At 37.5% G+C, this 27708-nt stretch overlaps 1 protein-coding gene and 1 long non-coding RNA gene across 4 annotated transcripts in view; one reads left to right on the top strand and one right to left on the bottom strand.

Annotated features, from left to right (window-relative positions):
- Positions 1-27492, top strand: part of LOC105545076 — a 34922-nt gene extending 7430 nt beyond the window's left edge. The window contains exon 2 of the long non-coding RNA XR_001006865.1: positions 27180-27492. This is a non-coding gene — a long non-coding RNA (uncharacterized LOC105545076). The remainder of the gene's footprint in view (positions 1-27179) is intronic.
- Positions 24482-26142, bottom strand: LOC105545075 (L-lactate dehydrogenase A chain-like). 3 transcript variants are annotated; one of them, XM_011987837.1, is made up of 2 exons: positions 25361-26142; positions 24482-25091 (listed from the first exon to the last, which is right to left on the bottom strand). In XM_011987837.1, exons 1-2 carry the CDS (start codon positions 26045-26047, stop codon positions 24954-24956), a joined length of 825 nt encoding a protein of 274 aa, XP_011843227.1. In that variant the 5' UTR covers positions 26048-26142; the 3' UTR covers positions 24482-24953. The 3 variants fall into 3 exon arrangements, with proteins under 3 accessions (XP_011843227.1, XP_011843226.1, XP_011843225.1); XM_011987836.1 differs by having other exon boundaries at positions 24482-25629; positions 25798-26140; XM_011987835.1 differs by having other exon boundaries at positions 24482-26142.
- Positions 27493-27708: the final 216 nt, after the last annotated feature.

The raw sequence follows: 27708 nt of genomic DNA, 5'->3' as shown, positions 1-27708 counted from the left end.
TAGTTTTATCTATATTTTTCAGAAGTTGAGAGTTAATCTATTTTCTTTCTTCCTTTTCTTTGTTTTTCTTTCCTCTTCTGGCCACCATCTTCTCCTTCTCTTTTTCCATTCTTTCTTCCTTTAATTTTCATTTTTCCTCCATGTCTACTCACAGTCTCCTTACTTATAGTCAAGAGAAAAGGGTCTCTGAATTTTCTGGATACAAAAATCATGTACCTCTCTCTGGCACTGAAGAAAAAAGGGGATAGATAGGAGAGGGGCTGCAGACTGAAAGTGTCCCAGGAAGAGATATAGACCTATCAGCCCTCAGCAGCATGCTATGACCTAACAAGCCCCTTGTTCTCTAGCCATCAATAAATGCCAGCTTAAAATATACCTTTGGGTGTTATTTCTGGCAACTATCCTTTGTAGTATATCTCAGTCTGGTCAAAATTCTGTACAGAGAAATGAGAGGAATCAGGGCTTAATATTTAAAACATCCTAGGTCTAAGCCTCTAAACACTTAAACATCATCTTAAAAATAAATACATAAAAATGAAAAACTTCACAATTAAAAAATTATACTAAACACCTTAACTTTTAAAAAGATACTTGAATAAAAGATTTATAGGCTAGAGAAGTACTGCAAAAGAAAATATTTGGAGATTCATAATTTGACACAAATTGTTTTTCTACCTTAACTTCTGAAAGATCTAATTGAGGAAGGTGTTTTTCTTTTCTTTTTTATGAAATAATATGTCCTGACAAACTGCATGAATATAAAATATATATGTTTGGTATAAGTGTAGGACTCACAAATTAACCTTTCTGGTACAAATGCAGAGTTTGTTAAACAAAAGCTTCCCAATCCAGTACTTTTTCAAGAATATTCTCATAAAAATTTGGGAATAGATTGAATTATCTGTCACATTCTTAACCTTATGGCTTTTAACCAATCATGGACTCAGAATTTTATAGTTGGAAGAAACCTTCCAAATTATGCATTCCCATCTTCTTCTGACTTCACTTGTAAAGGAATTACTTATTTGGATAATTTTAAAAGGCAGAGACTACTGAGAATTTTACATCACTTTTAATCAAATTCTCTTAGTGCCTATCATATGGTTATACATAAATTAGCTTTCAAATATTCCAGTCAAACATCCCTTTAGTTTATGTATTGAATTCTTACCATGTACCAGGAATTGTGTGGGTGCTGTGCATGCAGCACTCTGGCTAGTGTGTGGGAAGTCGATGGTAGAGGATTGTGGACAGAAGAAGGAAGACCAGTTAGGAGGTGCCTGCAATCATAGCCTAGGAAAGAGATCATTATGATACAGACTAGCAGAACAGGCAAGCTGATGGGTTAGCTGGATTTAGATATATGTTATAGAACTCACAGAACAGGCTAATGGAGAGGACATGAAATATGTGAAAAAGAAAGAGGTTACAGATGGAGATTGTAGGATTGTATTTGTTTTTTAGCCTGAAGTCTAAAGCTTGTCTTTATATCAGGATGGGAAACACTAAGGGAGAATAAGTTTGGGGTGGAAAAGAAATTAAGTGAGTTTTGTGGGCATGGTACTTTTGAGATGGTATTTGATTTCCAAGTGGAGATGTGTAAGTATTCCAAGTGGATAACTTATGTGGGGTTCACTGGAAAGATCAGGACTGGAGAAATCATCAGCTTATAAATAGGATTTTATAGCCTCAGACTAGGACCCAAAGGCATATTTTTAACTGGCATTTATCTAAGGCTCACTGTGTATTAGCAACTGTTCTGAGTGCCTACATGCATTGATTCATTCAGCTCTCCCAGCAGTCCAACTCAGTCAGGTAGATACCTTTATTATTATTGCTATTTGCAAATAAATAAACTAAGGGCAAAGAGAGACTACATAATGTACTCCAGATTGCATTGCTAGTAAATGCCAAAGCAGAATGTGAACCCTAGCAATCTGAGTTTACAGCCCTGCTCCTAACCATCATGTTGCTCCTATTTATGTAACATGACCCTGCCCAAAAGAAACTTGTGATGTAGTTGAACAAATGAAAGTAACACACATGAAAAACACAAAGATGAGTTAGGTACTAAAATGTCATGGTGTTGACTGTGAGTCAAAGAAGTTTGGAATGGGTTTGAACTTCTTAGATAATAGGACATAGCAATAATTAGCTACTTCATTGTGATTCAATTACACACTGGAGATCTGAAATAATTTAACAGATTCCATAAATATCCAATTTATAGCCACAAATTAGCTTAGTCATGGGTATTATCATGCTCATAATAGCTAATCATTTAGATATTGTGCACACCTTGCCCTACTGCTAGCACTTTTGTAAAACCTCACTGTCATTTAAGTCTTTCTTAATCAACCTTCATCAAGTAGCAGTAAAGAGTGCTACTAAAAGGCTCATTAATACTTTCTCTTCTAAACAGACAATTATAGTCTATATTCACTTCATTCTACATTATAAGCAAAAACTTAGGAACTTCATGGGAATTCCAATTCAACAGAAACTTATTGAGGACGAAATCGAGAGTGGAAATGCACTAAACCTTGTGAGATTGTTAAAGCCTTGGCTCCAAGATTTTGCCAGCTCTATGCCAAATTATGCTCAATAATCTTTCTCTTTTGAAAGTAAAGCCAGGATCTCTAACTTACTGACAAGGAGATACTGCTACTTTTCTTACGACAAGATGACTTCTAGACCCCTACTTTAAAAGTATTGCTTTTGCTGACATCAGTGCTGAAAATTTGTGTTGTGAGAAAAAACTCCCTAGAAATGCTTTTCCAGCTCCAAGAATCACTGGAACTGAGCAGTGTCTCCAGCAGCAATGAGTGTTTGGTGCTTTAGTTTGGTGTTGAACATGGCCCATGGGCCAAATCCAGCCCATCATCTGTTTCTATATGATCATAAGAATGGTTTTTCCATTTTTAAGTGGTTGAAAAAATAAATAGTATTTCATTACATATGAAAATTTTATGAAATTCACATTTTAGTGTTCATAAATAAAGCTTTTTTGGAACACGCCCATTCACTCATATATTTCTCATGGCTATTTTTACACTCTGCAATGGTAGAGATGATAATTCTTGACAGAGACCATATTTCTGGTCCTTTACTGGAAGATTTCTCTAATTTATGCTCTATATTTTGAAAACAAGGCTCTGGTCATAACCAATTTTGGAATATAAAATATCTGTTTATTTTTGTACTTCTTAAAAATCATAGTCCTATATAGCAGAACTAATTCAAAAGTAAGAGGGCCATATTTATCAATGAGTGAGAAAATAGAACTACATTCAAGCAAACCAATCATTCATTACTAAAAAACAAATTTGATCACAGTCTCTGTAGAAAGTCAAATCGGATTTACTATTTGGTTGCATTTTAATGACCTTCCATTTTTTCTTTAAGAGAGTTTATTCCTCAATGTTGTCACATGGGGAATTCCAGAACTCTGTACACATGCATCGGTTTTGGCCATTTTCTATTGAAGAAAGTAGAGGAAGACTTTTTGATCTGAAAAAAACGATCCCTTGAATTTGACAAAAGCAAGAAAATTATTTCACAATTACATATGGCTTTGATTAGTCATAGTTCTTTAAACTCGACAATGTCTTGTCATTCCTACAACTTGCTAAGTTGGCAAACTAGGTATATTTATCATTGGTTTGAAGTAAGGAAACTGAGGCCTAAACCATCATTGCACTATAATGAAAAAAAAAAAAGAAAAAAAGCGTAGGGCTTAGAGTCAAAACCCTGGGCCCCCATTCCGCTCAACTCCCCAGGAACTGTGTGTCCCTTATCTAAAAATGGAAGTGAGAACCTTGACTAACTTTCTTCACTGAGATGTTGTAAAGATCAAATGAGATGAATATGAGCATGCTCCACAAACTCCATAAAACACTTTATTAAAAGGAAAAAGAGACCTCTCTAGATTCCTCCTCTATGGGCAGGGAATCTCTGAAAGAAAGACAGCAGCCCCAGTCAGAGGCTTATAGATAAAACTCCCATCGCCCTGGGACAGAGCACCTGGGGGAAGGGCAGCTGTGGGCACAGCTTCAGCAGACTTAAATGTTCCTGCCTGCTGGCTCTGAAGACAGCAGCAGATCTCCCAGTACAGCGTTCTAGCTCTGCTAAGGGACAGACTGCCTCCTCAGGTGGGTCACTGACCCCCGTGCCTCTGGACTGGGAGACACCTCCCAGCAGGGGTCAGCAGATATCTCATATAGGAGGGCTCTGCCTGGCATCTGGTGGGTGCCCCTCTGGGACAAAGCTTCCAGAGGAAGAAACAGGCAGCAATCTTTGTTGTTCAGCAGCCTCCACTGGTGATACCCATGCAAGCAGGGTCTGGAGAGGACTTCCAGCTAACTCCAGCAGACCCGCAGCAGAGGGGCCTGACTGTTAGAAGAAAAACTAACAAAGAGAAAGGAATAGCATTAACATCAACAAAAAGGACATCCACAGAAACCCCATCCAAAGGTCACCAACAACAAAGACCAAAGGTAGATAAATCCATGAAGATGAGGAAAAACCAGCGCAAAAAGGCTGAAAATTCCAAAACCCAGAAACCTCTTCTCCTCAAAAAGATCACAACTCCTCGCCAGCAAGGGAACAAAACTAGATGGAGAATGAGTTTGATGAACTGACAGAAGTAGGCTTCAGAAAGTGGGTAATAACAAACTGCTCTGAGATAAAGGAGCATGTTCTAACCCAGTGCGAGGAAACTAAGAATCTTGAAACACATTAGAGGAATTGCTAATTAGAATAACCAGTTTAGAGAAGAACATAAATAACCTGATGGAGCTGAAAAACACAGCACAAGAACTTCATGAAGCATACACAAGTCATCAGATTCATCAAGGTTGAAATGAAGGAAGTATGTTAAGGGCAGCCAGAGAAAAAGATTGGGTTATCCACAAAGGGGAGCCCTTCAGGCTATCAGCAGATCTTTCTGCAGAAACCCTAGAAGCCAGAAGAGAGTAGGGGCCAATATTCAACATCCTTAAAGAAAAGAATTTTCAACCCAGAATTTCATATCCTGCCAAACTAAGCGTCATAAGTGGAAGGAGAAATAAAGTCCTTTACAAACAAGCAAATGCTGACAGATTTTATCACCACCAAGCCTAACTTACAAGAGCTCCTGAAGGAAGCACTAAATATAGAAAGGAAAAACTAGTACCAGCCACTGCAAAAACATATCAAATTGTAAAGACCATCAACACTATGTAGAAACTGCATCGATTAATGGACAAAATAACCAGCTAGAAACATAATGACAGGATCAAATTCACACATAACAATATCAACCTTAAATGTAAACAGACTAAATGCCCCAATTAAAAGACACAGATGGGAGAATTGGATAAAGAGTTAAGATCCATCAGTGTGCTGTATTCAGGAGACCCATCTCATGTGCAAAGATGCACATAGGTTCAAAATAAAGGGATGGAGGAATATTTACCAAGCAAACAGAAAGCAAATAAAGCAGGGGTTGCAATCCCAGTCTCTGATAAAACAGACTTGAGACCGGGCATGGTGGCTCACGCCTATAATCCCAGCACTTTGGGCGGCCAAGGCAGGCAGATCACAACGTCAAGAGCTAGAGACCATTCTGGCCAACATTGTGAAACCCTGTCTCTACTAAAAGTACAAAAATTAGCTGGGCATAGTGGCATGCGCCTGTAGTGCCAGCTACTCAGGAGGCTGAGGTAAGAGAATCGCTTGAATGTGGGATGCGAAGGTTGTAGTAAGCCGAGATCATACCACTGCACTCCAGCCTGGCAACAGAGTGAGACTCTGTCTCAAAAAAAAAAAAAAATGATTTCAAACCAACAGAGATCAAAAATGACAAAGAAGGGCATTATATAGTGGTAAAGGGATCAATGCAACAAGAAGAGCTAACTAGCCTAAATATATGCATCCAATACAGGAGTATCCAGATTCATAAAGCAAGCTCTTAGAGACCTACAGAGAGACTTAGACTCCCACAGAATAATAGTGGGAGACATTAACACCCCACTGTCAATATTAGACTAATCAATGGGACAGAAAATTAACAAGGATGTTCAGGATTTGAACTCAGCTCTGGACCAGCAGACCTAATAGTTATCTATAGGACTCTCTACCCCAAATCAACAGGACATACATTCTTCTCAGCGCCACATTGCACTTATTCTAAAATTGACCACATAATTGGAAGTAAAACACTCCTCAGCAAATGAAAAAGACAGAAATCATAACAGTCTCTCAGACCACAGTGTAATCAAATTAGAACTCAGAATTAAGAAACACTCAAAACTGCACAAGTACATGGAAACTGAACAACCTGCTCCTGAATGACTACTGAGTAAATAACGAAATGAAGGTAGAAATAAAAAAGTTCTTTGAAACTAATAAGAACAAAGACACAACATACCAGAATCTCTGGGACACAGCTAAAGCAGTGTTTAGAGGGAAATTTATAGCACTAAATGCCCACAGGAGAAAGCAGGAAAGATCTAAAACTGACACCCTAATATTACAATTACAAGAACTAGAGAAGCAAGAGCAAACAAATTCAAAAGCGACCAGAAGATAAGAAACAACTAAGATCAGAGCAGAAATGAAGAAGATAGAGACAAAAACCCTTCAAAGAATCAGTGAATCCAGGAGCTGGTTTTTTTGAAAAGATTAACAAAATAGATAGACCACTAGCCAGACTAAAAAAGGAAAAAAGAGAGAAGAATCAAATAGACACAATAAAAATAAAGAGTATAACACCACTGATCCCACAGAAATACAAACTACCATTAGAGAATACTATAAACACCTCCACACAAATAAACTAGAAAATCTAATGGATAAATTCCTGGACACACACACCCTCCCAAGACGAAACCAGGAAGAAGTCAAATCCCTGAATAGACCAATAACAAGTTCTGAAATTGAGGCAGTAATTAATAGGCTACCAACCAAGTAAAGCCTAGGACCAGGCAGATTCACAGTCAAATTCTACCAGACGTACAAAGAGGAGTTGGTACTATTCCTTCTGAAACTATTCAAAACAATAGAAAAAGAGGGACTCCTCACTAACTCATTTTATGAGACCAGCATCATCCTGATACCAAAACCTGGCAGAGACACAACAAAAAAAGAAAATTTCAGGCCAATGTCCCTGATTAACATCGATGCAAAAATCCTCAATAAAATACTGGCAAACCCAATCCAGCAGCATATCAAAAAGATTATCCACTACGATCAAGTCCGCTTCATTCCTGGGATGCAAAGTTGATTCAACATACACAAATCAATAAACATAATCCATCACATAAACAGAACAAATGACAAAAAAACACATGATTATCTCAGCAGATGCAGAAAAGGCCTTCGATAAAATTCAACACCCTTCATGCTACAAACTCTCAAGACACTAGGTGTTGATGGAACGTATCTCAAAATAAGAGCTATTTATGACAAACCCACTGCCAATATCATACTGAATGGGCAAAAGCTGGAAGCACTTCCTTTGAAAACCAGCACAAGACAAGGATGCCCTCTCTCACCACTCCTATTCAACATAGCATTGGAAGTTCTGGCCAGGGCAATCAGGCAAGAGAATGAAATTAAGTCTATTCAAATAGGAAGAGAGGAAGTCAAATTGTCTCTGTTTACAGATGACTTGATTGTATATTTAGAAAACCCCATCATCTCAGCCCAGAATTTCCTTAAGCTGATAAGCAACTTCAGCAGTCTCAGAATTCAAAATCAATGTGCAAAAATCACCAGCATTCCTGTACACCAATAATAGACAAACAGAGAGTGAAATCAGGAGTGAACTCCAATTCACAGTTGCTAAAAAGGGAATAAAATACCTAGGAATTCAACTTATGAGGGATATGAAGGACATCTTCAAGGAGTACTACAAACCACTGCTCAAGGAAATGAGAGAGGACACAAACAAATGGAAAAACATTTCATGCTCATGGATAGGAAGAATCAATATTGTGAAAATGGCCATACTGCCCAAAGTAATTTATATATTCAATGCTATCCCCATCAAGCTACCATCGACTTTCTTCGCAGAATTAGAAAAAACTACTTTAAATTATACATTAAACCAAAAAAGAGCCTGTATAGCCAAGACAATCCTAAACCAAAAGAACAAAGCTGGAGTCGTCATGGGCTACCTGACTTCAAACTATGCTACAAGGCTACAGTAACCAAAACAGCATGGTACTGCTACCAAAACAGATCCAAAACAGATATATAGACCAATGGAACAGAACAGAGGCCTCAGAAATAATGGCACACATCTATAAACATCTGATCTTTGACAAACCTGACAAAAAAAAGCAATGAGGAAAGGATTCACTATTTAATAAATGGTGTTGGGAAAACTGGCTAGCCATATGCAGAAAACTGAAACTGGACCCCTTCCTTACACCTTATACAAAAATTAACTCAAGATGGATTAAGGACTTAAATGTATGACCTAAAAACCCTAAAAGAAAACCTAGGCAATACAATTCAGGACACAGGCATGGGCAAAGACTTCATAAATAAAACACCAAAAGCAATTGCAACAAAAACCAAAATTGACAAATGGGATCTAATTAAATTAAAGAGCTTCTGCACAGCAAAGGAAGCTATCATCAGGGTGAACAGGCAATCTACAGAATGGGAGAAAAAATTTGGAATCTATTCATCTGACAAAGGGCTAATATCTACAATCTACAAAGAACTTAAAGAAATTTACAAGAAAAAAAACAAACAACTTCTTCAATAAGTGGGTGAAGGATATGAACAGACACTTCTTAAAAGAAGACATTTATGCGGTCAACAAGTATATGAAAAAAGCCCATCATCACTGATCATTAGAGAAATGCAAATCAAAAACAAAATGAGATACCATCGCATGCCAGTTAGAATGGCCATCAGTAGAAAGCCAGGAAACAACAGATGCTGGAGAGGATGTGGAGAAATACGAACACTTTTACACTGTTGGTGGGAGTGTAAATTAGTTCACCCATAGTGGAAGACAGTGTGGTGATTTCTCAAGGATCTAGAACCAGAAATATCATTTGACCCAGCAATGCCATTACTGGGTACATACCCAAAGGATTATAAATTATTCTACTATAAAGACATATGCACACATGTGTTTATTGTAGCACTATTCACAGTAGCGAAGACTTGGAACCAACCCTAATGCCCATGAATGATAGACTGCATATGGAAAATGTGGCATGTATACACCATGGAATACTATGCAGCTGTAAAAAAGGACGAGTTCATATCCTTTGCAGATACATGGATGAAGCTGGAAACCATCATTCTCAGCAAACCAACACAGGAACAGAAAACCAAACACTGAATGTTCTCACTCGTAAGTGGGAGTTGAACAGTGAGAGCACATGGACACAGCAAGGGGAACATCACACACTGGGGCCTGTTGTGGGGTGGGGGACTAGTGGAGGGATAGTGTTAAGAGAAATATCTAGTGTTGATGATGGGTTGAAGGGTGCAGCAAACCACCATGGCACATGTATACCTATGTAATGAATCTGCACATTCTGCCCATGTATCCCAGAACTTAAAGTATAATTAAAAAAAGCAATAATAAAAATAAATACATAAAAATTAACCCAAACAGAAAAGAAAGATAAAAACATAAGACAAGTATATTGCTTAGATGAAGTTACTCTTGGATAGCTAGCAGGGTTCACCTGCCCTCTAGTCATATATTCATTCCATTAACCGAGGCTAGCAGAGGTGAAAATGAGAACTATTTGCCATGGAGGCTCATGCCTTTGGCTATCAAATGTTTTAAGCTCAGTTAGGATGAATTTCACACCAGAAGGACCTGTGATTCACAATTGCGTTGCTCTCATCTATTTCCTCTAGTACGTAGACAGACAAAAACTGTACACTCACTGTAACAAAACGCCATCCATTTAAGATTTTCTTTTATAGCATGGCTGCTAATATTGTGAGTGTCAATGCACCAGTGTTCCAGATGTCACCCAATTGATGTATTTTTAAATAAATTGCAAATTTATTCTACTGAATAATATAATTGATAAAACCACCATATCTTTGGACTTCAATAAAGTGTTTGTCTGATAGTGTTGTTCTTCATTACATGCCTGAATGCACTCATTAAGCTCAGAGTGAACAATAAGCATAAAGAAGCACAAAGATGGTGATACCGAACCAGCAGGAAGCATCCATTTCAAGCACCCCAGGATCTGGCAGGTCTGTTCCTTCAGAAGGAGAGTGTTCCAAGCACTGCATCTACATTTCATATTCAAGACATGATTTAGCTTTTTGCTTTTTAGTGAGAAATGAAAGCTGCATATCCTTGGTTATCAACATAAAACTGAGATGGGAAGATTTTTAAATTGAGAATTGTCTCTTTTTCAAGTTATTGACACTTTTGACTACATTACTTAAAACTCTAAGCTTATTTTCAATCTCATTTTTCTATGCCTTTGCCTTAAAATAGCACCATATTCCTAAGGAACTTCTGAAGCATTTTCATTCTCTCCTTGCTGTCTGATAGCAAAGGATGCACCCAGCCAGTGTGACAAAGGCTCTGCACAAGTTCTATCAGCTTCATTCTGATCATAGAGACAGTTCCTGTGCCTGATTTGGCTATTATAGTGGATTCAAGCAAGAGTTTATCTTTCAGGGTTCTCAGGGTTTAAACAAACATTCACTAAGCCATTCGCCCAATGTGTACAGAGCCTAGAATATCCTGTGTTCAGGGGATTAAAGTGGGGATATTATTTTGGGGATAGAGATAAAATTCCTGTTCCTGTGGTGCTCATATTGGTGTAGATGGGAGTGGGGAGACAAGCAACAAACAGAGTACCTAGCATAATAGGTTTCTTTGTAATATCCTACGGTAAAATATGGTATTGTCAAATGCCAGGGAGAAAATATTACATGATAAGAAAGGAAAGTGGTAGATCGAGTTAGCAATACCCTATATAGAGTCCTCTGCTCAACTTTAATAATGTTCCCCAGCACTTCTTATTCTCTTTTTCCACAAACACAGGAGGGTTAGATTACTCACACTTTAAAAATTGGATATTACAATATGACTTACTTTGGCCAATGAAATATGAATAGAAATGATGTGTCACTGTCAGGCTAAGGAATTTAGGAGCCAGTGTGCAGTTCTCTAAGGTGTTTCCCCATGCTGTGTCAAAGCTTTCAGTCCCATAGTGGTATTACGATTTCTGGTTTCTAGTCCAGCAGGAAAGGATCTCGAAAGTCATTCCTCCTGTCCATTCAGCAAGAAGAAAGCTGACCAAACTAAAAATCGACAACTATTTTTAGATCCTTCAGAAAACTGAGGTCACAAGGCAAACACCTGTCCCCAGAACTGGAGAGACAGATAGATGATGCAGAGAACTACAACTTACAGAAGGTGTAGAAATCTCCATGTGAACCAGTACTGGGGTAGGGAAACCTGAATGGTAATTGATGGAATTGCTGGAGGCACAACGTAAGCAACTTTTAGAGTTAAAAACTCCAGCAAAGCTCAGTCTTAGGGGCACTCCACACTTCAGGGACTTTTACCTACAAGACTCACCAGGTTTTCACACTGAATCTCTAAGAAAAATCCTCTGGTGCTTCCTGCAGAGGAAGAAGAGAGTAGCTATTCTGAAATATACTGAGAGCCTTCTGCTCTTATTAACAAGGCATGCCCTCAGGAGAACATCTTTTAGCAGGGCCTAACTGACTAAGGTTTTACCAGAATCTAACTGACCTGGAAAAATGGAAATACCCAACCCCAGACCCCTTTATCTTTCCCACATCCACTAAAAGGAAGGGAGACTGGGAAGCACTTGCACAGGCACGGGCTCACTAAAGGACTGAGACCAAAGCATAGAGTTAGAGAATGCTTCCTCTCTCCACACACCTCACCATCATATCAATAGGGCTCCCATATAACACAGGGGAATACAATGGAAAGAACTGCATGCTTCTGACCTCATTTTAGAAGTTTCTAAGGAAACGCAAAGGCAACAGGGGAGAGAAAATGAGAACAAAGAAAATTTGAGCCTCCGACACTTACAGCTACAGCCAACAGTAAATACAATCTACCTCTTAACTAGATAAACCTTTCACTAAAAGAGAGTTAACCTCAGTGCCTTTTAGTCAGTGCATCATGTTTAGCTTACAACAAAAAAATCACAAGACTTGCTAAAACAGTTTGAAGAGACAGAACAAGCATCAGAACAGATGCAGACATGCCAGGGATGTAGGAATATCAGACTAGGGATTTAAAACTTGGATTTATATGCTGAGGGCCATGAGGGAAAAAAGTGTACAACCTGCAAGAACATATGGGTAATAAAAGCAGAGAGATGGGAACTCTAAGAAAAAATGTAAAGTAAATGCTAGAGATCAAAAACACTATAATAAATGAAAACGTCTTTTATAAGCTCATCAATGGACTGGATATGTCCAAGGAAAGAATCATAGGCAGGAAGAAAGTGTCAAAAGAAACTTCTAAAACTAAAATACAATAAGAGAAAAGAATAGATAAAGATGGAACAGAATATCCAAGAATTGTTAAACTATTACAAAATGTGTAATATACACATAATGGGAACATGAGAAAGAGGATAGAGAGAACAGAAGAAAAAATCTAGGCAATAAGGACTAAGAATTTTCCCAAACAAATGAGAGAGACAGAATCAAAGATCCAGAAAACTCAGAGAACACCAAGCAGGAGAATACACACACACAAACACACACACACGCACACACACCTGCATCTGTGTGTGTGTGCATGTGTGTGTAGTCACATAGCTAGGCATATCATATTCAAACTACAGAAAATCAAAGACAAAGAAAAATCTTGAGAGAAGCCGAAGAGAAAAACATCCTATCTATACAGGGTGAAGGGCAACAATCATAATGGACTTGTTTTCAGAAACCACCCAGGTATTAAGCAAGAAGAGACTGGAGTAGAATATTTAAAGTGTTGGAGAAAGTCTCTAGAATTCTGTATTTTATCAAATTATCATTCAAAAGTGAAGGAGAAATGAGGACTTTCTCAGACAAACAAAAATTGAGGAAATTTTTCACCAGTAGACCTACTTTCCAATGAATATAAAACAGAAATTTTTCAGAAAGAAGGAAAAAATATGTCAGAAACTCAGATCTACATAAAAAAGGAAGCACATTAGAGAAGTAATAAAGGTACAGTAAAATTTCTTATTTGAATTTAACAAAAAAGCTTGTTTAAAATAATATCTACCATATATTCACTAATTATAGCTTATAGACAAATGAATAGCAGTAATATTACAGAGTAGGAGGAAGAATTTGAGAATATTTTGCTATAAAGTACTTGTACTGCCCATGAAGTGGCACAATGTTATTTAAAAGCAGACTTGTATTAGTTATAAGTGTATACTACAAACTCAAGGAAAATTACTAAAGAAAGTTAAAAAAATGATAAAACTGATAGGCTGAGAAAATCATATATTAAAAGCAGAGGAGGCAGAAGGAGATACAAGACAAATATAAAAAAGGAAAAGAAACACAGAACAAAGTCATAAATAGACAATAGTAACAAACATGGTGGATATTAATTCAATTATACCAATAATTGCTTTAAATGTCAGTGATCTAAATATAACAATTAAAAGAAACTGTCAGAGTGGACTTAAAAAGGAAAAAAAAAAACTATTTTTTGTCTATAAGAAATCCATTTTCAATATAAAGACACAAATAGATTAAATGTAATGGGATCCAGGAGAGTAAAGTGATAGAGAAATATATACTATGCTAACGTTAATCAAAAAAATCCATTACAAGATGGGAAGCCTCGGTCAGCCTGGGACCCTCGTGCCTGTGATGAGGAAAGCCATCTTGTTGATCTATACTAAACATATAGGAAAAAGGAATAACAAACTTTTAAATAACTTTTGTTGTTTTAAGTCATTGAGATTTAGGGATTATTTATTGGCACAGCAGAACTCCTGCCTATCCTGACTAGACAAGTCAGCTTATTCTCACTAATCTGAACGATGTGTGATAGGAAGCCATGTGGATGCCCTGACGCAGGGGGGCTCCAGGAATAGGAAACAATAAGAACAGAGGCCCTTAGGCAAGAACACACCACAGTGTTCCAAGAGCTGTGAAAGCAGTGTGGCTAAAGCAGTGTGAACCATGGACAGAATAGAAGATGATGACAAAGAGAAGGCCAGAACCCAGAATAAAATCCAATATCCTTACTAAAGCCATGCATATATTCTTCTGTTAGAGATAGAAAGTATATTATTTTTCTACGTGACAAATTACTACAAACATAAAAGCTTAAACCAACACAAATTGATTATCTTACAGTTCCTATGGGTCAGGAATCTAGCATGACATTGCAAGGTTCTCTGCTCAGAATCTGGCCAGGCTACAAGCCTGGCGTTGGCAGTGACTATGCTCTCATCTGAGGCTTGGGGTGCTCTTCCATCTTATTCAGGTCATTTGTAGAATTCATTTCCCTGTGGTTGTAGGCCTGAGGTCTCTGTCTTTTGGTTGGATGTCAGCCAAGGATCACTCACAGCTCCTAGAGGCTGCTCTCAAACCTTTGCCAATTGTCTCCTCCTCCCCTCCTTCCATCAACATGACTGCTTTCTTCCAGGACAGCAGGGGAACATCTTGCTGACAACAAATCTCTCTGACCTCCAGGAAGACCTGGATCCCTCTGAAGGGCTCATTCGATTAGCTCAGGCCTGCTCAGGATAATGTCCCTTTTAATTAGCTGAAGGCAAGGTTTGAATTGGGACCTTAATTACATTTACAAAATCCATTTTGTGATATACTGTAACAATCTTGAGTGAAATCCCATCATATTTGCAAGTCCTGTTAACGTTCAAGAGGTTATTCTTCCAAACAATTACACAAGATGTTTTACATGAGGGTATGGAAATCTGAGGGCCATCTTTGAATTCTGCATACCACAGGACATCATTTGATGATTCAGAGCAGCAAAGAACATGGTCTGAATTCATTTATACTTTAAATTAATCCCCCTGGCTGCTGGGTGATGAATAGACTGTAATGTGACCTGGGTATAAACAAGGAGACTAACAGGAGGTGATTAAAATTGTCAGGAAAGAGATGATAGTAGCTTAAGCTAGGGCTTAGCAAATGAGATGATAGCATGGATTAAAGCCAAATATTTATATGGATTATAGTTTTCAGTATATACCAATCAAATAATCAATAAATATTATATGCTCTAGTTTAAAAAATAATGTCAAATAAGCAGCTTTATTTTCATTTACATGTATAATCCTCAAAAAATGTTAAAATGTAATGAACAATTCTTAGCCCATTGGGCTATGACTATCTCTATCATCAAAGTATCTAAAGACTGAGGGGCTAAAACTAAGAGATTGGGCACCTCCATTTGCCTAGTTTATTTTGACTAACATAAAGCTTAATGTATGCTATGAGTCATATGGAATCAGGTTTTCTTTCTTCTTTCTAGTGGAATCAGGTTTTCTTTCTTCTTTATAGTGGGAATCATGAAGCCATTCTCAAACTTTTTAATAGGCAACATGGTGCAAAAGTATGATCTTACAATGGTTTTGAAATAAAATGGTAATATTGCTAGTTACTCAAATGAGAAAACTCCTTCCCCCATGTCCTCTTTTCCCAATAAAATATCATGGAGGTGGAAAGACCAGGAAGTCTAATGCCAAGGATGCTGGACAGCTCTCCAGGTGGCAGGGACCCAATCCAGTTCTCCTCCCTTTTTCTCGTGTAGTTCTCAAGAATAACTACAGTATGTGCAAGAATGCAAAATCCTGAGATAAGGAGGAAATTGGCTGGAACAGTCTGGGCTCTGTTCCAGTTCCCTACTACCCCCAACCCTGAAACAGGATGTCCTTCAATGCTTTAGCCCAGCATGTCATGTTACCCAGGATGGGCTGCTTTTTGGGGTCCACCAGCTGTGATGCAAGTGGGACACATGCTGTAAAAACTCCATCTACCCCAGGCAGCTTTCCTGAGTCTTCTGGGATTAGTTGGCAACGAATACTAGAATTCTGTTGTCTCTTGCTGCCCATCTATATACAATAAACCCACTTCAATCAACTTGCTGTGTGTGTGGGTATTGGGCCTCACCAGACTCAGACAAGTTGGTAACCAATGCACAGTGAACCTGCTTCATAAATATGCCTACATATATCAGTAGAGCAAACACACTGATAAATCCTACAGCAAAAAATTCTGTTCATTTAGCTCATGATTGCCCAAATATTTGACAATCATTTTTTTTAAATTTACATCTATTAAAATTCCACATATCATGAGAGATTTCTCCAAATTTTTTTGTTGGGCATTTTTATTTCATGTGCCATCATTGTACTTATTTAGGCAATATAGACAATTTGGCTAGCGCTAAAAAAATAACTGGAAAGGTTTCTGGAGTAGAGAAAGTTATTGAATTCAGAACAGTTAGCAGAGAACTCAGCTATTGAAGGGCAAGAAAATGGAGCCCAACAAAGGTAGAAATAGGCAAAAATACATCTATCCAGAACAAAAGGAATATTTGCCTTGGGAAAATGCTCTCACAACTGGAAATTAGCCTTCTCTTTTTGCTGGCTAACTATTGTACTTTAAAGTCTTCTCTTTTGGATGATTGGAATAATTATGGCTACTGCATCCTTATGATGAGGAAATGGCTCCTGGAAAATTAAAGATGAAGAGTTAGCAAGCTGCATGATCCTATCTAATTAAAGCCTGTCTTCTGATTAAACACATTTTCCAGCAGTAGGAGGATCTCTGGCTAGTTGCCTGATAGGAAAGTGCTGTTCTAAAGCATGAGTCACATAACCAAATGTTCTCAACAGCACCATCAATCCTATATTGATTCATAATATTTATTTTTATAGAAACAAGAACCCAAAATTAAATGGAACACTTTTCCTCATGTACAGGATGCCTCCTAAAAATATGCTATTCTCTTTTCTTGTAGAATATATTGGTGATCTTTGTCACAGCTGAGCATCAAATTATGAATCTAAGCTTTAACCATTTTTCCATGACTCATCTTTTTTTTTGCCATTACAAGAATGACTTTATCCTCATTGCTCCCTTCTAAGACAATACCATGCAGCTTGAATTTTTAAACTTTTAAATCCTGAAAATTATTGTGTTTCAGTTTTAGCTTGTTCTACTGCTGCAATCAAATGAAGTTAAAATGGCATATACTTATCAGTAGCTTTGACATCAAGCTATCATTTGGCTATCAAACATTCATAGCACTGTGCTCTTCTACTCATTGCCTATTTATCCACATACAAGGCACAAAGATTCAAACTCTCTTGATAACAAACATTCTGAAATAATTTATTCTCCACCACTAGCTTTGTTTCCATTATAACCTTCCCTTTCCCAAGGTGAATGTGAGCTGGTCCCAAGTCAGGGCCAGCCATTGCTCCCCTCATCCTCCTGTAGAAACATTCTGCTAACATCTCTTAATTATATAGTGTCCTAAGTCCAGTGTAGCTCATCCAAGTGCTGGCTACATTTTCCTTACTGCAATTCACACTACCTGCATAGTTTACCAAAGAGTTCATAAAAGAATTGAATCCCAAAGCTATTATTTCTCCTTTCTGATTGCAAGATAAATTACAATGTTAGTTCCACAGCATTTTCCATTTAAGAAAGGGAAACTAGGCCTTTAACCCACTCTCCTGAGGGCCCAACTTTGTGCCCAGCTTGATCCCGCTGGGCTATTGCCTGAAAACGAAGTGGACATATATATGTGCATTTGTGCAAGAGGGAGAGAGTTCCTAATGCTGTGGAGAACTATGGTTTCTCACTTACTAGGAAAATGGACTTGTTCTCATGTTCCTTTGTAATTACACATGTAAAATTCTCATGCTTCTCTGTTTTTTTCTCCTCTAGCAATTATAGTCTGAGAAGAAACTTTTCAGTTATATAAAAATCACCACCTGCTTTAGTTATTTCTGTAGTTGTGACTGAGAATCTCATCATCAGTGCAAGGTAATGAGATTGAACTGGACTAGGTACGTTGCATAAGCCCACACCCTAGTATATTAGTCCATTCTCACGCTGCTATAAGGACATTGTTAGACTGGGTAATTTATACAGGAAAGAGGTTTAATTGACTCACAGTTCCACAGGCCTCAGGAAATGTACAATCATGGCAGAAGGGGAAGCAAACGCATCCTTCTTCACAAAGTGGCAGGGGAGAGAAGAATGAGTACCCAGCAAAAGGGGAAGACTCTTATAAAACCATCAGATCTTGTGAAAACGAACTCACTATCACAAGAACAGGATGGGGAAAACTGCTCCCATGATTCAGTTATCTCCACCTGGTCCCTCCCACGACACATGGGGATTTTGGGAACTACAAGATGAGATTTAGGTGGGGACACAGCCAAACCACATAGTCTGCTTCGCTATGCTGCCTTTTGTTTTCTTTATTTTACAAGTTAATATTCTTCCTTTTAGAAAGAGAAATCAAATAAAACAGCACAGCTTTCATAAAATATAAACCTACGCATACATTGTGATTCTGAACAAAGGTGTGTAGTTGACAGACTTAGAGTTTACTTCAGGTCCATTATCTGTTGTTCAGCTACATAGGCAAGGGCCCTTGCTAACTATATATCCAAATTGTATTGTTTCTTTTAGATAAGAATATTAATCAGCTAAGTGATTTACCTAAAATTCCACAGAAGAATAAGGACAGAGCAGGGTTGTAAAGCAATTTCCAATAGTTTATTTAATATTCATGTATCTGATCAATCTCCCACCACGAGCCAATGAAGTACCTACCTGAGAGCAAGTAAAGAATCAAATATAGAAAATGAGCATATTAATTCAGAAAAATGGCTATAGTTATTTATCTATTATGTTGGCTATTTACTGTTTGTCTATAGATAAAGTTGGTTATGCCATACTATATTGTAAGTTTTTGATCCGTTAAGAGACAAAGTCCCTCAGACAAAAACATGGCATGGCCTTGTTAGATCCCAGGGAACTTAGCAAAAACTCCCATTCTTCCCCATGGTGATTCTCTGGTATTAGTAAATTGAATTTTTATAGCATACTTCACAGGTTGCTTTACAACAGTTCACTAAGCAACGACACAGGTAATAAAGATGGAACCAACGGTCAAATCACAAGTGATAACAAGATGCTGTATCCTTTCAAAGCAAATGTGTGGGGTTTTTAACATATTTTTCAGTCATCGTTCTTGTTTTAATGTCCTAGATTCAAACACATCATCTTGACAATTCCTCAAACCTTGTTCAAGTAGCAGATAATCCTACTGAACAGCAAATATTTTGTTTTCTGCATTTGATGTTCTAGTCTAATGAAATGTGACATATTATTCTGGTGATGTCAAGTCTGTGGAATACAGGTATTTTTCTATTTAATGGCAAATGAAATAGCATTAATGTGATGGTTTATTCGCAACATTTTTCTCTGAACAAGATTCCTTACTTGCTTACTCAGGGTGATAAGGTTGTTTTTTAAAGACATTACATCAGAATTATAAGCAATAAGAAATAAGCTTCAGGAAGGCACCAGAGTGGGTGCTGTGCAGAAGAGAGACATTAACAAGAGCTTCATGCGGAGAAAATGACATCAACTCTTCCCACCTCCTCATATTTACAGCTTTTGTCATGTAATGTGCAGTACTCACCTTGCATAAGTGGGCTTTTACCACATGACTTGCTTTGGCCAATGCAATACAAATAAAGACTTGAAATGAGATTACACATCTGCATTTGCCCTCTTGTCCTCCATTATTGCCAAGACAAAATTTGCATTGACTAGCCTTCTGGTCTCAGGAGGAAGACCAAAGTCACATGGAACAGTGTCAGCTCACAGATACATGAGTGAGCTGTTGAACAGCGACATTTAGGTGGGCCCAGCCAGCAGTCAGCTGACCCCACAAACATGTGAGAAAGCCTAGCCAGGATCAGCACAGGTGCCTAGGCTATTCCTGCTGATTCCAGAAACATGAATGAGAGTGCCTTTTTGGTATATCACTGAAGATTTGTGGTTATTCAGGACATAGCATAATTGTGGCAACAGTTGAATGATCTACCTGTGGTTCTCTTTGTCCCTCTCTGATATGGTGTGGCAGTGTCCACAACCAAATCTCATCTTGAATTGTAGATCCCATAACTCCCACGTGTTGTGGGAGAGACTCATTTTGGAGATAACTGAATCATGGGGGTGGCTTTCCCCATACTGTTCTTGTGGTAGTCATCGAGATCTGATGGTTTTATAAGGGGTTTCCCCTTTTGCTTGGCTCACATTCTCTCTTGCCTGCCACCGTGTAAGATGTGCCTTTCACCTTCTGCCATGATTATGAGGCCTCCTCAGCCACATGAGTCCATTAACCCTCTCTTTCTTTATAAATTGCCCAGTCTCAGGTATGTTTTTATTAGCAGCTTGAGAACTAATACACTCCCCAACCCATTGGCAAGGCATAATCTGGGTGCCAGTCTCAGAGATCTTACAATGAAACATGAAAGAGGACTGTTATTCAGTAGTGGCTATGTTTACATAAGAAAAACAAAGCATGGTCTATGTCTTCAAGATATTTATATTTGTGTTGATAAAGAAAATCTACATACTGGCAACAAAAGATAATTTTGATCAGTGTATCTTGACTAGTGGCTTATATTGGCTTCGCTGAAGAACCCTATCAAAATGTGCATGTTTTGGTGCCAGGTAGGACTCACTGACTCTAAAAATCGTAGGGGTTTGACCTAGGGATATACATTGTAGAAAAGCAACCCAGGGAATTCTAATATCCTTGCCTGGTTAACAACCAATGGTAAAGGCTAAATAAAGCAAATAGAATATTGGTGCAGAAGTGCAAATGACTGAAGGAGAAACATGGTTAGCAGAGTCCAGAGCTGTCTGTCCTGAAAGGCTTAGACAGGTGGGATCTGCACAGTCCTTGAAGAATAATAGGATTTAAATAATAGAAAGAGAGGTGGGGAACCAGGCAGAGAGAATATCATACACTCTAGCATGTGGATTGTAATTAATATGGCATGACTTGAACAGAGATCAACTTATTTATGAATGTATTTATTTATTCTGTAAGCATTTCTTTATTATTTACTATGTGTCAAACATTAGTCTGAGTTTAATAAATGTTAACTATCATAACAAAACTGTGAGATAAGCAGCAGTATCAGTCTCACTCCGTAGAACAAGCTGACCAGAGTGGAGGAACTCCTATACACTCTATTGATGTATCTCACTCAGAATTTTGTATTGGATAGAAAAACTTTTAACGCCAAGAAACATTTTTCTTTGCAAAGAAGTCTACAGACTTCAATGTTGCAGTCCACTACCTCGAAACTAGATCTTACTATTATTATTAGTTTGTTCGAGTGTATATGACTTACAAAAAGAGATGGAAAAAAGCTAAGAAAGAGAGAGAATAAAACCATTTTAAATATCACTGTGGTTGGAATTTTTCTTACTATAATTCTAGTTAAAATAGTTTGATTTCAATAAACAAGATCACTCTTCCTAGAAAATGTATTCATGTTTTACTCCATTTATAAAGGCATGAAGGAACCGACTTCTCTTAATAAGTGAAAAAAATCGGGAATTCTGTCTGGACAGGAAGCACTTCTAAGCAAGGTAATTATCTAAGGAAAGAACTGTTCAATGAGTTTCCAAAGCTCCACACTGAATTTGATGAAATCCAACCAAGGCTTAATTTTAATCATTCAAACTTCATAAAAACTCGGTATATCATATTTTATAGGATAAATCTTTTCTTATTAAACTAATAAGAGGTATATTTTTCCTAAAAATAAGTACTGAAAGTCATTCTAATTTTATGTTTTTCATTCTGGAAATCTCTAGACAGGTTACATTATATTAAGAAGGTAACAAATCCAGACTTATTTCATATATATTTCTTTATTTTTCAGAATACTTTCTAACTCCTTTAGGTCTATCTAATTGATTCCTATCTAGAAGTAAAGATCTAAGAATCATCAAATTACAAACTTATATTAGTGGATATAACATATGTTTATAGTGCTAGTATGACCATCTCTGAAGATCAATTGGATTCTAAGTAGAATTATAGACTGCTTAAACAAATACCTCTGTAACTTTTCTTCTAACATCTTCAGAAGAAAAAAAAAATTAACACAGTTTCCACAGAAATACATTCTCTGAGTTTTATGTTCAGCTAAGAGATGCTGTATTAGAAAGTAGGTGAATAAAACCTATTGTTTACCTGTTAATAATTTGAGACTACAAGATTGTTGTAATCTAATCAAAGGAATCAAGCTAATCAAGGAATACAGTGCTTGTTTTTTTATTAGCAATTATCAGTTTGTTTTCTCTGGGGGATACTATGAATATGAATAAAAGATTATTTGTCTTGATTGCTTGACCCATATCTTTGTCTTTGTCCTGTTTGCTTACAGAACCATTTCTTAGTCTTCCTCTGCTCTGTTCTGTGTCACGTCACAGTCGACCTCAGCAAGACTCTGTGTGTGCTAGTTTCTTGCCAGACTTTGTCAAAAGGAGGTACTGGAAATGGATTAGGGAGTTAGGGAAGGGGATGGTGGGAAGACGGGAGAAATCAGGATATTTTCCTCTCTCCATTCCCAAGAAATTCTGGCAACCTGCATTGCTTCAGATTCTACTAGACAGGTTTGCCAGATGGCTTTGGCACCTGGATTCTGGTAAACCACCCACTCCGTGCATTTTCACCCTTCAGACCTAGGCATGGTAGCTACTTCCTGCTGCTGCAAATTCTTGGGTTTCCTCTGTTCTTTGTTTGGCTTTCTAGTTCTTTTTTCACCTGTGTTACTAATTGCTTGGAAAAAGGCCCTCTCTTTGAAATACCTAGAGTACTGTGTGTTTTCCTGACTAGACTCTGCTGCTACAAATAAATAACCTCTTCCCCAAAGGGATTTGCAGCAGCTTACAATAAAGGCAAGGACCATTCTACCAAAAAAAAATTGATATATATTTAAGTCAAGAGGTAAATAAGGTGACTGAAAAACAGACATATACAAGGTTTGAAATTTGCAAATTAAATGGGTTTTGTTTGTAAGGGGCATTTTTAACTCTGAATCTGACTAGTTAATAAAAATAAATTTTTAAACTCTTAAATTTAATTTAAATAATTAAATTTTTAACTCTGAATCTGAATATTTAATGAAAATAATTGAAATACATTTGTCAGAACAATATGAGATGAAAATATGTTGGTGGAGGTAGAGGCTGTAGGACAGTCAGAGAAGCAGATCATTTAGCACTAGGCTAAGATTTGGGCCAGGCCAAGGTCTGCCTGGACTAAAGGCTATCATATGAGTATCCACCATATACATAGGACAAATGCAAGTCACATACACATGCACTCCCATAGGCATTCCCAGGTTTATAAACAATTTCATTTCTGCCTCTTCAAGAAATATATCATAATGCATAATGTATAGCAATTAGTGATATTATATGGATAGCCTTGAATTCTTCTAATTTGTCTTAAAGATTAAATATTCACAACTTTCGATATTTCATTTTAGTAATTAGTAGCATCAGAGGTAACAAGTAATCGAAGACTCATTTATTTAGTATAACAGAGAATATCTGGCTTACTCTAGTTGAGGGCACCATATAATTGTCAGAGTTGTTATCTCACTTTGAACTCATAGATGTAACCTGTGTGTTTTTTAAACAGCATCATAAAAATAAACTAGAAGTACAATATATTATATGCTAATAGCCATGGTCACATGTGTTTTCAAGAGTAATAACATCTGGAAATTAATGACCAATAATGCTAAAATGCTCTGCAAACTATCAAAACTTGGCCTTTCTTTTGAGACCTAAACAAATTAATTGTGTCAACTATTTGACTAATGAGTTTCAGATTATTAAGAATATCCACAATGAGTAGATACAAAATGTCTGATTGTATCTCCACAAAAGGGATAATATAATATTTAAAGAACAGGCTGATATACTTTTGTATAATCATGAGTATCTAGGAAATTCTAAATTTCACTGGGTCAGGAAAGAAATCCAATTAGTACTGCAAATGAGTAACATCCTTAAGTTAAATCTTTTGTAAGTAAGTTAACATTATTGCATTCAAGACTAATGTTAGGCAAAGTCTGCCACCTGTCTCAAAAAGGCTTTATGTTATCACAAATTTGCAAAAATGAAGAACATGCAGGAATCAACAAGAGTATATCCCAAGCAATACAAAAATATCATGATTGCATGATCTGCTGAAGTTATCCAAATACTTTCCTTTTGAAATATAAAGTATAACATTAAAAAAACACATTTTCCCATAACGTATTACTTCATTAAGGTGAAAGTTTCATGAAAGTAGAAATATGTTTATCTTGGTCAATTTTCTCACTGTTTCTGCCCCTTGCAAGGTGCTCAATAAATATTTGTTGCATGAAATAAATACATGAATTAGTTAATGCCATTTTTTTTTCACTGTTCAAGGTTTATTGGGGGTTTTAGTTGGTATAACACTTGGATAGTTGGTTGCATTGTTTATATGTGGATCTTTTTATGTTATATGGTAATGTACACTACTGATACATACAGTTCACAAAATAAGATCCTTTGGAACAATGATGCACAAGACATACGATATTGGATTTATACACTGGATCCCAGGATGTGACTGACTGGGAAAAAATGTTGGACTAGGCATGTTCAGTGAAGGAGCCAGGAAATTATATAACACACAGTAAACATCCACCTGGCTCAAGGGGCAAATGCAGCATGTACAGAATCGGCAGTGGTGCATCAGAGCTATTTCACACTAACCAGTTTAGGCACAAGATTAACACCATCTAGCATCAGGATATAGCTGTGGATTTTACAAACCATTCCTATTTCTAACTTCAGGAGTTAATGTTTTTCCCAGTCCATCTTAAAATATTACTGCTTTAATCACAGATCAGATAAAAAGGACAATATGCACAACCTCCAACTAGAATCCTGTTGTAGCCTAGACAGTGAAATGGTATGACATCAGAAGACTTTAAAATTGCAGCTCTTTTTGGATCCCCCAAAGTATATCTGCACTCTTCTTCAAACGGGCCTCTTCCTCAGGAGTCAGAGTCACCTTCACAAGGTCTGAGATTCCATTCTGTCCCAAAATGCAAAGAACACTAAGGAAGACATCATCCTTTATTCCATAGAGACCCTTAATCATGGTGGAAACTGGGTGCACCCGCCTAAGATTCTTCATTATACTCTCTGCCAAATCTGCTATAGAGAGTCCTATGGCCCAGGATGTGTAGCCTTTGAGTTTGATCACCTCATAAGCACTCTCAACGACCTGCTTGTGAACCTCTTTCCACTGTTCCTTATCTTTATCAGTCCCTAAATCTGGGTGCAAAGTCTTCAGGGAGACACCAGCAACATTCATTCCACTCCATACAGGCACACTGGAATCCCCATGTTCCCCAAGGACCCACCCATGACAGCTTAATGGGTGAACTCCCAGCCTTTTCCCCATCAGGTAACGGAATCTGGCTGAATCCAGATTGCAACCACTTCCAATAACACGGTTTTTGGGAAAACCACTTATCTTCCAAGCCACGTAGGTCAAGATATCCACTGGATTTGAAACAATAAGCAACTTGCAGTTTTGGCTATATTTTACAACATTAGGAACGATGAATTTAAAGATGTTCACGTTACGCTGGACCAAATTAAGACGGCTTTCTCCCTCTTGTTGACGTGCCCCAGTTGTGATAATAACCAGCTTGGAGTTTGCAGTTACACTATAGTCTTTGCCAGAGACAATCTTTGGTGTTCTAAGGAAAAGGCTGCCATGTTGGAGATCCATCATCTCTCCCTTCAATTTGTCTTCGATGACATCAACAAGAGCAAGTTCATCTGCCAAGTCCTTCATTAAGACACTGATGGCACAGGCCATGCCAACAGCACCAACCCCAACAACTGTAATCTTATTCTGGGGGGTCTGTTCTTCCTTTAGAAGATTATGAATCAGCTGATCCTTGAGAGTTGCCATATTGGACTTGGAACCAAAAGGAATCGGGAATGCACGTCAGGCGGTCATCGGCGACACGCGGCAATGAGATCCGGAATCGGCGACAGCGGCTGCAGCACCGTTAATGCCGTTCTTATTTTAATTGTAATGTCTCAGGTGTTAAGTGACTATATAAATGGCTGATTTGTTAAGAGTATCATTTTAAATTAGTATATATTATAAAATATCAAGTCCAGCTTCAGCAGAGACCATTATGAGGGCTGAGTCACCTGCACAAAGTCTCTCTCATTTTGAGAATGATTTTCCAACCTTCTAGCATATCCAATGGGGATAGACCTTCCACTTATGAAAGACAGTGTTTTTCATTTGCTGGATCTCAGGAGTTATATCTTTTCAGACTTCTCAAAATTTTACTCCTCTTACCATGAGGAGCTTACAGATGCCAATATTTAAAAGGAAAGTGTAATAATTTCCATGGGTGGATGTCCCTTTTGGCAATTTACAATAGAGACCAAGAATCCATGTGGTTTGGCTAACCAAACTTTCCTGGAAACAGTCATCAGACATAACAGAAAACTGACCTTGTTTCTGCCAACTTCATTCCTTTCCAGGAATAAACTCAAAAGTAGCCCTTAAGCAAAAGATCCCCAGTGACATACCCTAACAATTAATCTAATTCTCTTTCCATAAAAAAGTGGAAAATGTCAGCCCCATAACCTTTAAGAGACTGAACACATTATCAGAGTCATTAAAACTTAACAGTTTTTGAAACAAGGCCAAATCCTAAACTTCTGCACTTTTTGTTCCCACTCTAACAGTCACCTGACTCCTATTCAAATATTTGGTAAGGACTACAAACAAATCCTGCTGGTTTTTCTTACTAATTGTTCTAAGTAAGCACCCATGTAATAGCAGCAAAATATATCGAAAAATAACACATATAACAGACACCAACGCATGGAATTTCAAAGCATTGGAATGTGTCTAATCCAAGCATTTGCATGCTGTCCATCTTTCATCTGCTGCAAAAATGAATCCTTTGGTTAGAAATGACTGTAACAGAACAAATATCATTTGAGACTCTGCCAGCACTACAAACAACTACCAATTCTATAATGTAGTCTTCTTCCTCCTTTATCTCCTTCCATAAAAGAAACTAAGGCAGCAAGCAGGATACATCCAGCTGAGCTCCCTGGGAGGAGACCTATCTTCTATCATCAAACTCAACAGAAACAGGCCCTTGCTTCTGGGACATCAAACATGAAGAGGCTCCTGTTCTGCAGAAAATAAATAAGCAGATATCAAAGATTTGTAGAAATTTTGATTAAGACACTTTCTCAGTCTTTCCACATAGCAGACACTGCACTACTGACATGTGCTGTAGCTAGAATTGAGCCTGTGGACTTTTATCTTTGCCTTTGAATTCTGTTATATTGACATTAATTTGGACACTCAATAAAAAATTAAAATAGGGATCCTTGCATGAACCTAATCTTTGACTCAGAAACCTCATTTATATAATATTTTTTTTTCTGTCACCTCTTTCCTCAAGAATGAGGCTCAAATTCCTTGCAGAAATTGAGAAATCAATAATGCCTAATCAATAATTATTTTACTCTGGTGAAATAGCAAGGCAATGTTTCCTTGCCCTAGGACACCATAGCACATAGTACCATAATGAA

Source organism: Mandrillus leucophaeus, unplaced genomic scaffold (assembly GCF_000951045.1).
Source record: "Mandrillus leucophaeus isolate KB7577 unplaced genomic scaffold, Mleu.le_1.0 Scaffold318, whole genome shotgun sequence".
Taxonomy (NCBI): Eukaryota; Metazoa; Chordata; class Mammalia; order Primates; family Cercopithecidae; genus Mandrillus; species Mandrillus leucophaeus.
Note: the sequence above shows the minus strand (reverse complement) of the source record. Positions and strands in the feature narration are given on the sequence as shown.